General features: G+C 49.3%; 1 protein-coding gene across 2 annotated transcripts; it reads left to right on the top strand.

Moving 5' to 3' along the window:
* Positions 1–103: 103 nt before the first annotated feature.
* Positions 104–10,575, top strand: MAD2L1BP (MAD2L1 binding protein). 2 transcript variants are annotated; one of them, XM_054557563.2, is made up of 4 exons: positions 104–486; positions 3,871–3,992; positions 7,018–7,283; positions 9,641–10,575. In XM_054557563.2, the coding sequence occupies exons 1-4, from the start codon at positions 467–469 to the stop codon at positions 10,151–10,153; spliced, it is 921 nt and encodes a 306-aa protein (XP_054413538.1). In that variant the 5' UTR covers positions 104–466; the 3' UTR covers positions 10,154–10,575. The 2 variants fall into 2 exon arrangements, with proteins under 2 accessions (XP_054413538.1, XP_002833018.1); XM_002832972.4 differs by lacking the exons at positions 104–486; positions 3,871–3,992 and adding an exon at positions 4,911–6,572.
* Positions 10,576–11,906: the final 1,331 nt, after the last annotated feature.

An 11,906-nucleotide genomic window follows, 5' to 3' on the forward strand; every position in this document is an offset into this window, starting at 1 on the left:
CTACGCCCCCCACCTCCCTGGCCTCCGGGTCGCGTCAGAAACAGCCGCGGGGCACCACGGGATATAGAGTCCCCAGGCCCGGGAATTCGCTCAAAATGACACGTCGCCGCCCTACAACTCCCAGGAGGCATCGCGGCGCAAGTGGCCGCGGGAGTAGTCGGAGGCGTGGGGAAGGAGCGCGCCTTGGCGCGCAAAGGCTTAAGGGAGCAGTAGTCTGGCTTCCAGTCCTCGCGCCCTGGTCTTTTTCTAGGACTTGGAGGGAGTTTAGAGCCTCGAGGCCTGGGGTGGGGACGCGAGGACACCAGCGTAGAAGAGCTTACATCAGAATCGAGCTTTGTGGGCGCTCCGGGATTTGGCCCTTCAGCGCGGATCCTAGACAACAGATTTTGGACCTCGAGAGCTGCAGAACTGAGGCTACTGGTCCCCCCAGCCTGCTGGCTCCGCCTCTGCCTCAGTTTCTTCCCCAATGGCCCGCGTGCCGCTGGGGTGAGTCAGGGCGAACGCCAGGGCGGAGGCGGATGGTGATTAGCCAAATTACGGCTGTTATTGTTGGGATGATTATGCTACCTTTACATAGTAGTCACTGCTTTATTACCAGGCTGGCACCGTCCAGGGGCTGGTTTTAATAGCCAGAGGCACCGCGGTGGCCCCGACACGAGACCCGAACCCGTAAACCAGCTTGCTCCCCCGAAGGCTGCAAGCATACCCAAAGCGAGTATTCCTCCTCCCCTTTGTTTTGAAGCAGAACCAATCGGGAAGAACTGAGTTTGGTTTTAAACGGCCAAGACTGTAGGAGGGGCCTAGCCCCTACTTCGGGCGGGGCTAGGGCTCGGGTTACACCAACCACCACGAGGGCGGGGCAGTGGCCGGGAATAGAAACTTGGCCTAGGGCCACAGGGGATTTTTGACTTTTGACTTTCTTGTGAAGCAATCTCCTGCTCTTTAGTGCTGTTGCACTCTACAGAGTACACACATTAAGCGACATAAGCCAGTGCACAGAACACAGAAAGGCAGGATGGAAAAGCAGTTATGTTGCTGAGCTGCAAGTCAGGACGCTAGGGCTCAATTCACAGCCTCATGGCTGTCTCATGACTCACACCACTCAGTGTGTCCACTTCTCCCCTCTTCTCGAACTGCGAGGTGCTCATACACGATCAAGAAATTAAACAACTCGGCCGGGTGCGGTGGCTCACGCCTGTAAATCACAGCACTTTGGGAGGCCAAGGTGTGCGGATCACCTGAAGTCAGGTGTTCGAGACAAGCCTGGCCAACATAGCGAAACCCCGTCTCTACTAAAAAATACAAAAATTAGCTGGGCGTGGTGGCGCATGCCTGTAATCCCAGCTGCTCGCGAGGCTGAGGCAGGAGAATCGCTTGAACCCGGGAGGCGGAGGTTGCAGTGACCCGAGATCACGCCATTGCACTCCAACCTGGGCAACAGAGCGAGACTCCAACTAAAAAAAAAAAAAAATTAGCCCGGCATGGTGGTGCACATCTGTGGTCCCAGCTGCTCGGGAGACTGAGGCAGGAGAAACTGAGATCATGCCACTGCACTCCAGCCTGGGTGACAGAACGAGACTTCGTCTCAAAAAAAAAAAAAAGAAAGAAAGAAAAAGAAATTAAGCAACTCTTCTCTCCAGACCTTAGTTGTCCTTGGAAAACTGGAAGCAGCAACAATGACTTACCTCTGGTGATCCCTTCAGGGGTTCAGACTTGGTAGAGTCCATGGCTTCCTCCCAGGACCACAAGGAGGGAGGCAGGTTTACTGATCACGCTGTCCACATAGCATAATTTCCCAAAGCAGTGAGAGCAGAGAGACCAAAATCTGCAAAAGGGCCTAGCTGACTGTAGGCCAATTATGTGGGTCTTCAGTGGATGAAAGCACATGTGACTTTTCTTAGTCCTGTGTCACTGAAAGAAAGGTTATGCCGTAGAAGTCAACCCTAGCCAGGGGCACAGGCCTACTAGGGAAACTGCTGCTTAGAGACAGAGACTAGAGAACTCAGTGAGAGATCTCAAGAAGGATGGGAATTTGAAGGAAGAGATAAGACCATTCTCCCAACATTCTCACCATGACCCGCCCTGGGCCCTCTTGATAACCAGAGCCTGCTGCACTTGTCTGATAACATGTGTCCCTTCATATACATGGATTATTTTTATTTTTATTTATTTATTTTTTGAGACAAGGTCTCCCTCTGTCACTCAGGCTGGAGTACAGTGGTGTGATCACAGCTCATTGCAGCCTCAACCTCCCCTGCTCAAGCAGATCCTCCCACCTCAGCCTCTGGAGTAGCTGGAACTACAGGTGTGAGCCACCACGCCCAGCTAATTTTTGTTTTTATTGTTTGTAGAGATGGGGTCCCCCTATGTTTCCTAGGCTGGTGTTGAACTCTTGGGCTCAAGCAGTCCTCTTGCCTTGGGTTCCCAAAGTGCTGTGATTACAGGCATGAGCTGCCACACCTCACCTGACCTACTATTTTATTTTATTTATTTATTATTTATTTAATCCCAGCATTTTGGGAGGCCGAGATGGGAGAATTGCTTAAGGGCAGAGGGATTGCTTGAGTCCAGAAGTTTTTTTTTTGTTGTTGTTGTTTGTTTGTTTTTTGATGGAGTTTCGCTCTTGTTGCCCAGGCTGGAGTGCAATGGCACGATCTCGGCTCACGGCAACCTCTGCCCCCCGGGTTCAAGCGATTCTCCTGCCTCAGCCTTCTGAGTAGCTGGGATTACAGGCATGTGCCACCACACCCGGCTAATTTTGTGTTTTTAGTAGAGACGGGGGTTTCTCCGTGTTGGTCAGGCTGGACTTGAACTCCCAACCTCAGTTGATCCGCCTGCCTCAGCCTCCCAAAGTGCTGGGATTACAGGTGTGAGCCACCGCACCCGGCCCTATTTATTTTTTAAGGGTGGCGAGGAGGAGGAAGAGAGAAAATGATTGATCGACTTTTTTTTCTTTTTTGAGGTAGGGTCTCCTTCTGTCACCCAGGCTAGAGTGCAATGGCACAATCTTGACTCACTGCAACCTCCAACCCCAGAGAGTGATTCTTCCACTTCAGCCCCCCAGGTAGCTGGGACTACAGGGGCATGCCACCATGCCTGGCTAAGTTTTGTATTTTTTGTAAAGAAGGGGTTTGCCGTGTTGCTCAGGCCGGTCTTGAACTCCTGGACTCAAGCAGTTCTCCCATCTTGGCCTCCCCAAAAATGCTGGGATTACAGGCGTGAGCCACTATGCCCAGCCAGACCCAGTATTTTAATCATTGTACTTTTATAGTATGTTTTGACCTCTGGTCCCCACTTCCTGAAACACATCCTTTTCTTGGCCTCCATGACCTGACACTTGTCTTTTTTTTTTTTTTTTTTTTAATAGAGACAAGATCTCACTATGTTGCCCAGACTGCTCTTAAACTTCTGGACTCAGCTGGGTGCGGTGGCTCACTCCTGTAATCCCAGCACTTTGGGAGGCCAAGGCGGGTGGATCACCTAAGGACAGGAGTTCAAGACCAGCTTGGCCAACATAGTGAAACCCCATCTCTACTAAAAATACAAAAAATTAGCTGGGTGTGGTGGTGGGCACCTGTAATCCCAGCTACTTGGGAGGCTGAGGCAGGAGAATTGTTTGAACCTTGGGGGCAGAGGTTGCAGTGAGCCAAGATCACGCCATTGCACTCCAGCCTGGGCAACAAGAGCAAAACCCCATCTAAAAACAAACAAACAACAACAACAAAAAACTTCTGGACTCAAGCAATCCCTCTGCCCTTAAGCCATTCTCCCATCTCGGCCTCCCAAAATGCTGGAATTATAGGCGTGAGCCACCATGCCCAGTCAGACCCAGTATTTTAATCATTGTACTTTTTTTTTTTTTTTTTTCAGGCGGAGTCTCACTCTGTCACCCAGGCTGGAGCACAATGGCGTGACCTCAGCTCACCACAACTTCCGCCTCCCAGGTTCAAGGGATTCTCCTGCCTCAACCTCCCAAGTAGCTGAGATTATAGGCATGCACCAGCACATCTGGCTAATTTTGTATTTTTAGTAGACACGGGGTTTCTCCATGTTGGTCAGGCTGGTCTCAAACTCCTGACCTTAGGTGATCCGCGCACCTCGGCCTCCCAAAGTGCTGGGATTACAGGCATGAGCCACTGTGCCTGGCCTCTAATCGTTGTACTTTTATAGTATGTTTTGACCTCTGGTCCCTACTTCCTGAAACACACCCTTTTCTTGGCCTCCGTGACCTGACACTTATTTTATTTATTTATTTATTTATTTATTGGTAGGGACAAGGTCTCATTATGTTGCCCAGACTGGTCTCAAACTTCTGGATTGATGCACTCCCCTTGCCTTGAATTCCCAAAGAGCTGGGATCACAGGCATGAGCCACCATGCCTGGCCCCACTTGTCTATTTTGGTTTTGGAGGCAGGGTCTCCCTCTGTCACCCAGGCTGTAGGGCAGTGGTGCGATCACAGCTCACTGTAGCCTCAATCTCCCAGGCTCAAGCAATCCTCCCACCTAAGCCTCCCAAACTGCTGGGAGTACAGGCATGAGCCACCTTGCCCAGCCATTTGTCTATTTTTCTTTATCCTTCTGTGGGTACTCTTTAGTCTTCTCCATAGCTTCTGTCTCTCTGGTCATCCCCTAAACATTAGTGTCTTCAATATCCTAGCCCATTCTCATTCTACACTCTCCCTGGGTGATCTTATTCACCTGCATGCTGATGGCTCTTAAATACATACCTTTATTCCAAATGGCATTCCTAAATGTCTCTATTCATTGTCCTATGGAGATGTCAAATTCAATCTGTGAAAAGCTGAACTCATCTTTTCTCCTACTCACCTCCCATCCCAACAAACTTGGTCCTATTTCCTATTTTAGTGTTTCCTCCATCCTTTTTTTTTTTCTTTTTTTTTTTTTTTTTGAGTCATGATCTCACTCTGCTGCCCAGGCTGAAGTGCAGTGGCATGATCATAGCTCACTGTAAGTGTCGAACTCCTGGACTCAAGCATCCTCTGCCTCAGCCTCCTGAATAGCCAGGACTACAGATGTGCACCACCCCACCTGGCTAACTTTAAAAAAAAAAATTTAATTTTGCAGAAACAGGGTCCCCAATCTTGTCCTGGCTGGTATTGAACTCCTGGCCTTGGCACCCTGCTTCCCTCTGTCATTGGATGGTACAACTGGCCATACAGTTGCTGAAGTCAGAAACCTGCTTGTTTTCTTGTCAGTCTCTTTCTTTGTTTTTTTTTTTTTTGAGATGGAGTCTCACTCTGTCACCTAGGCTGGAGTGTAGTGGTGCGAGCTCAGCTCACTGCAACCTCCGCCTCCCGGCTTCAAGCAATTCTCCTGCCTCAGCCTCCTGAGTAGCTGGGATTACAGGCGCATGCCACCATGCCCGGCTAAATTTTGTATTTTTAGTAGAGACACGGTTTCACCATGTTGGCCAGGCTGGTCTCAAACTCCTGACCTCGTGATCCACCTGCCTTGGCCTCCCAAAGTGCTAGGATTACAGACGTGAGCCACTGCGCCTGGCCTCTTGTCAGTCTATTTCTATTCCTCCTCCTAGTAAATCAATCCCCAAGTTATGTTCACTGGACCTCCTAAATATCTCGAGTTTACCCAATTACCTCCACCCCACTGTGACTACGCTAGGTTAGGCTGCTTTCATCAAGTACTCGGGTAATTGCACTACCTCTAACTGGTATCCCTGCCTCCTCTCTTATCCTCTCTGTAATCCAATCTCTATCCTGCAGCCAGGGTAGAGATTAAATTTATAAGATGTAAATTTAATCATGCCACTCTCCTACTTAAACATTTCAGAGCTTCCCCATCTGCCTACAGGATCAAGTCCAAACTCTCACGTGGCTTATACGGTCCTGCCATGATCTGGCTCCTGTTGTTCACTACAGCCTTAACTCTTTAAATATGAACTCTTTTCATTCCTTGTACAGAGTATGCTCTTGTCTCAAGGTCTCCAGGAGCACTAGGCCCTCCTCTTTACCTTTCTGACTTATCCTACAGGTCACAGCTTCACACATTTCTTCTGGGACCACTCCTTCCCAGCCCCTACCCTCTGTGGGTCAGGCACCCTTGTTTTTCACTTCCACACCCCGTGTACACTCTTCTATATAATTCATCACATTGTATAGTATCTACAGGCAGTGAACCCCTTGAGCACGGGGCCCGCGCCTGGCTTGTTCTCCGCTGAGTCTCCAGCACCTAGGACAGGGCCTGGCGCGAAGTAGGTGCGCAGTGAGTAGTGAATAGATACAAGACGGCTGGTGTCTTTTGGAAAGCAGCGCTCAGTGGCTGAGAACTCCTGGGTTCCCTGCTGGGCAAGGGTTAGGCGTACATTTGCCAGGGTGTTAAAGGAGGAACGCAGGGTTCAAATCCCAACTCCACTTAGCCTCCCCCACACTGCGGCGGCGCCGCGCCTTTTTTCCGACCCAACTGAGCCGGAAGTGGAGGTGCAGGCTTCCCATGATGCCCCGCGAGACCTTTATTCTAACCGCAAGGAGTAGCGCGGGGGAGGTCGTGATGGCGGCGCCGGAGGCGGAGGTTCTGTCCTCAGCCGCAGTCCCTGGTAAGGCGTGGGGTCCAGAGTTTGGGGAGCCTTGGGGACCTGTTTCTTCCCTACCGCCGCGCCCTCCATTCATTTATCCCCTGGTCCTCTCCCTAGCCCGTCTTCCCTGTCTTCCGGGTGTCCTACACGGCTCTGGCTGTGACTCCATCGCCCTGGGTCGCACTGGACCCTGCTTGACTACACTTTTGACTCATTTCCCCAGATCAAGTCCCGCAGCTTTCTGAGCGGGGAGCCCTCCGAAATCCTTGCAGTCAATTAAATCTCAGGCAACAGGGATCAGGAATCTCTCCCTGCCATGGCCCATACGTAGGCTGCGGAGGATATGGGCGTATGTCGGAGTGCCTGCTTTCTCAGGATGGCTGGTTTGGTGGCCACAGGGAATGAGAAGACTGACTGGCTTTTAGGTTTTTAATTTTTCTCTCTTGTCCCTCTTTTCATCTACCAGATCTGGAGTGGTATGAGAAGTCCGAAGAAACACACGCCTCCCAGATAGAACTACTTGAGACAAGCTCTACGCAGGAACCTCTCAACGCTTCGGAGTCCTTTTGCCCAGGAGACTGCATGGTACCGGTGGTGTTTCCTGGGCCTGTGAGCCAGGAAGGCTGCTGTCAGTTTACTTGTGAACTTCTAAAGCATATCATGTACCAACGCCAGCAACTCCCTCTGCCCTATGAACAGCTTAAGCACTTTTACCGAAAACCTTCTCCCCAGGTAGGCACAAGCTTTGGGAGCAAGTTGGTGGGGAGACTTTGTGGCTCTTAGATGGGAGGCAGGTAGAAAGGGGGTCTAAGAAATCTTCAAAGCCTGAGAGAATAAGCAGCTTCCAGGGCTTCAGTCACTTTCTCCCCACTCTAGTCTTTGGTAGCCTAACCCTTCTGGCTTTTTCACCTGTTCTTTCTTTCTGAAACACGTGTTGCATTTGGACTTCATGAACTGGCTCTTTGCATTTTTTTCTTTTGAGACAGAGTCTTGCTCTGTTGCCCAGGCTAGAGTGCAGTGGCGAGATCTCGGCTCACTGCAACCTCCACCTCCCAGGTTCAAGCGATTCTCCTGCCTCAGCCTCCCAAGTAGCTGGGATTACAGGCATGCACCACCACACCCAGTTAAATTTTGTATTTTTAGTAGAGACAGGGTGTCGCAGTGTTGGCTAGGCTGCTCTCAAACTCCTGACCTCAAGTGATCCGCCCGCCTTGGCCTCCCAAAGTGCTGGGATTACAGGCGTGAGCCACCGCTCCTGGCCCACCTGGCTAATTTTTGTATTTTTAGTAGAGACGGAGTTTCACCATGTTGGCCAGGCTGGTCTTGAACTCTTGGCCTCAGGTTATCCACCTGCCTCAGCCTCCCAAAGTGTTGTTGGGATTACAGGTGTGAGCCACTGCGCCAGGCCATTAACTTCTTTTGCCTGAGGATATTAATTATTGAATTTTTAAGTTTTTCTTTGTTCCTTGCAGCATCTCAGTTTCTTCTAGAATCCATTCCCCATTTGTTTTGTTCTGGACTTTGACTTTCATGTTGGAGGGTTTTATTCTGTGTCTGGTGAATATTTCAGAATAAATTGGCTGGGCACGGTGGCTCACGCCTGTAATCCCAGCACTTTGGGAGGCTGAGGCAGGCGAATCACGAGGTCAGGAGATCGAGACTATCCTGGCTAACATGGTGAAACCCTGTCTCTACTAAAAATATAGGCGCCGCGTGGTGGCGGGCGCCTGTAGTCCCAGCTACTCAGGAGGCTGAGGCAGGAGAATGGTGTGAACCCGGGAGGCGGAGGTTGCAGTGAGCCGAGATTGCGCCACTGTACTCCAGCCTGGGCAAAAGAGCGAAACTCTGTCTCAAAAAAAAAAAAAAAAAAAAAAAAAAAGAATAAATCATTGCAAGCTCTATGTGCATGCCTGGGCCTTATGAGCTGATAGATTTCACTTTCACTATAAGGAGATTAGGTGGGAACCTGGTGATCTCTTTGTGGGGATTGGAAAGTCTTCCCTCTGGATGGGGGAGAAATTTGGCAGATGATCTAAGCGTCTTCACATAGATTTTCATTCATTTCCCCTATATTCACTCTTGCCTCTGTGGTGCCTATATCACTACTTCCTAAACCTTTCTGGGGTTCTGCTGTGTGGATCAGTTTGCATCCCTTGGGGGTACCTTGTGTCAGCACTTGGTATTCAGCTCTCTTGAACTCTTAACTCTTCATCTTCTTTTTTTTTTGAGACAGAGTCTCACTCTGTTGCCCAGGCTGGAGTGCAGTGGCGTGATCTCAGCTCACGGCAACCTCTGCCTCCCGGGTTCAGGCTATTCTCCTGCCTCAGCCTCCCTAGTAGCTGGGACTACAGGCATCCACCACCATGCTTGGCTAATTTTTTGTATTTTTAGTAGAGACAGGGTTTCACCGTGTTAGCTAGGATGGTCTTGATCTCCTGACCTTGTGATCCGCCCACCTTGGCCTCTCAAAGTGCTGGGATTACAGGCGTAAGCCACTGCGCCCAGCCAACTCTTCATCTTCTGTCTTCCAAAACTTCTGTGTTTGCATTTGGCTAGTGTTGTGTAGTCTCCAGTTATTTCCTCTTGGGAGTTTTCTTTCTCAGTCTTTCCTCTTCTTTCCTTCATTTGTTTCTTAATTTCTTTTCTCTCATTTTGTAGTATTTCAGGTGGAAGCGCAAATAAGCATGTGTTCAGTTTACTATGTTTAAGTGGAAGAACAAGTTCAAAGTCATGTTTATTAGACCAAATAATCCTCATTCCTGTTATCACTCCCCATACAGCGAAAATTTGTTGTCACTTTGTCATGTCACCAAATTTCTATTTTAGTTGCTTATATCTGGATACGCTCCACCTTCAGAATACTGTGTTTGCTGTTCTAAATGTGGGAGAATTATGGTTTTGTACAAATAATATATTTTCCTTTTCAGTATAATACCCTCTGATAAAACACAGTGTTTTGGCTGTGGCGGTTCATTGAGCTAGAAATTAAGTCCTGTAAGTCTATGTACACATCCCAGCAGGGTTCTTTCCAAAGACCATTAGCTTCCTCCTGCCTTGTTCTTCTCTCCCACCATTCTTTGTCCTCATAGGCAGAGGAGATACTGAAGAAGAAACCTCGGGCCAACACTGAGGTGAGCAGCAGGAAATGCCAACAAGCCCTGGCAGAACTGGAGAGTGTCCTCAGCCACCTAGAGGACTTCTTTGCGCGGACACTAGTACCGCGAGTGCTGATTCTCCTTGGGGGCAATGCCCTAAGCCCCAAGGAGTTCTATGAACTCGACTTGTCTCTGCTGGCCCCCTACAGCGTGGACCAGAGCCTGAGCACAGCAGCTTGTTTGCGCCGTCTCTTCCGAGCCATATTCATGGCTGATGCCTTTAGCGAGCTTCAGGCTCCTCCACTCATGGGCACCATCGTCATGGCACAGGGACACCGCGACTGTGGAGAAGATTGGTTTCGACCCAAGCTCAACTATCGAGTGCCCAGCCAGGGCCACAAACTGACTGTGACCCTGTCATGTGGCAGACCTTCCATCCGAACCATGGCTTGGGAAGACTACATTTGGTTCCAGACACCAGTGACACTTAAAGGCTTCCGCGAGTGAATGAGTGCTTCTTAATCCTAAAAACACAATGGCTGAATTATCTTTCTCCATGTGGTGCTGAATCACCCATCTAGTTTGGAGCTAGAGTTGCTTCCTGTTGAGAGAGGAAGCAATTGTTCTTCTGGTTGTCTGCCTTCCCTCCTCAGATTTTCTGATAGGCTGATGGCATGTGGCTGTGACTGTGACTGTAATCATTGCTGAACAACATCTCTTTGAATCAAAGGTTGATTTTCCCAGAGGGTGCTGGGTCAGGCATTTCTATTAGGGGTTGGAAAGCAAAGATGGGTCCATAGACACTCTATGGAGGTGTCCCTTTCTGCTCTTTGCTATGTCCTTTCAGAATTTTTACCAGGAACATAATGTGGATATGACTTATGAACTTAAATATAAAATAAATAGATTCTTATTATATTTTCCTGAAACTGTTTTGACTTAAAATAACTTGTCAGGTTTTAGGCTATTTTGTCTTTCTCCTTGGCCTCTTCTGCTTCAGGGCTTCTCGAATTTTTTTTTTTTTCTTTTTTCTTTTTTGAGATGGAGTCTCGCTGTATAGCCCAGGCTGGAGTGCAGTGGCACAGTCTTGGTCACTGCAACCTCCACCTCCCAGGTTCAAGGAATTCTCCTGTCTTAGCCTCTCAAGTAGCTGAGATTGCAGGTGCCCACCACCACGCCCAGCTAATTTTTGTATTTTTAGTAGAGATGGAGTTTCATCATGTTGGCCAGGCTGGTCTCGAACTCCTGCCCTCAAGTGATCCACCTGCCTTGGCCTCCCAAAGTGCTGGGATTACGGGTGTGGGCCACCGTGCCTGGCCTTAGGATTTTTTTACTAATGATTTTTTCTCTTCTTCAGCCCCAGGCTAGTCTAGGAAATTAAGTGACTTGGCCAAGTGCATATGTAGTTGGATAGCAGAGTTAGGACCAGAGTCCTCATTAGCTATCTTTTAGCCAATGTGCTTTTCTTATCACATACAGATTTTTGTGATGCTTAACTTTTGTATCCCCCAAAGCAGAGGTCACCTTTATGTGGGAAGATTGTGGTAAGGAACTTAGCTTAGCAGGCCATTGAATGAGAGCAGTGATTTTGGGAAATAGTCTGGCTAGGTGCTTGGTTTGTAGTAAACTCTGAGCAAGTGTGTGCTGAATAGTGAGAGGGGAGGAGCCACTGTGCCCGGCCAAACACCGCAGTTTTTGGAAGCAAGTTGAAGACAGAATCCACACCTTGCTGATGTTGAGGATAGGTATATGCATGTGTATGTATAATATATAAATGGTATGTATAGTCCAGGTGGGTGACTCATGCCTGTAATCCCAGCACTTTGGGAGGCCAAGGTGGGCAGATCGCCTGAGGTCAGGAGGGAGACCAGTCTGGCCAACATGGTGAAACCCCGTCTCTACTAAAAATACACAAAAAAAGGCTGGGCACGGTAGCTCATGCCTGGCATCCCAGCACTTTGGGAGGCGGAGGTGGGTGGATCTACTAAATATACAAAAATGAGCCGGGCTTAGTGGCGAGTGCCTGTAATCCAGCTACTTGGGGAGGCTGAGGCAGGAGAATTGCTTGAACCCTGCAGGCAGAGGTTGCAGTGAGCCGAGATCACGCCACTGCACTCCAGCTTGGGCAACAGAGTGAGACCCTGTCTCAAAAAAAAAAAGAAAAAAGAAAAACAATTAGCCAGGCGTGGTCGTGGGCGCTTGTAATCCCAGCTACTCGGGAGGCTGAGGCAGGAGAATCACTTGAACCCAGGAGGCAGAG

This window comes from Pongo abelii, chromosome 5, assembly GCF_028885655.2.
Source record: "Pongo abelii isolate AG06213 chromosome 5, NHGRI_mPonAbe1-v2.0_pri, whole genome shotgun sequence".
In the NCBI taxonomy this organism is placed as follows: domain Eukaryota; kingdom Metazoa; phylum Chordata; class Mammalia; order Primates; family Hominidae; genus Pongo; species Pongo abelii.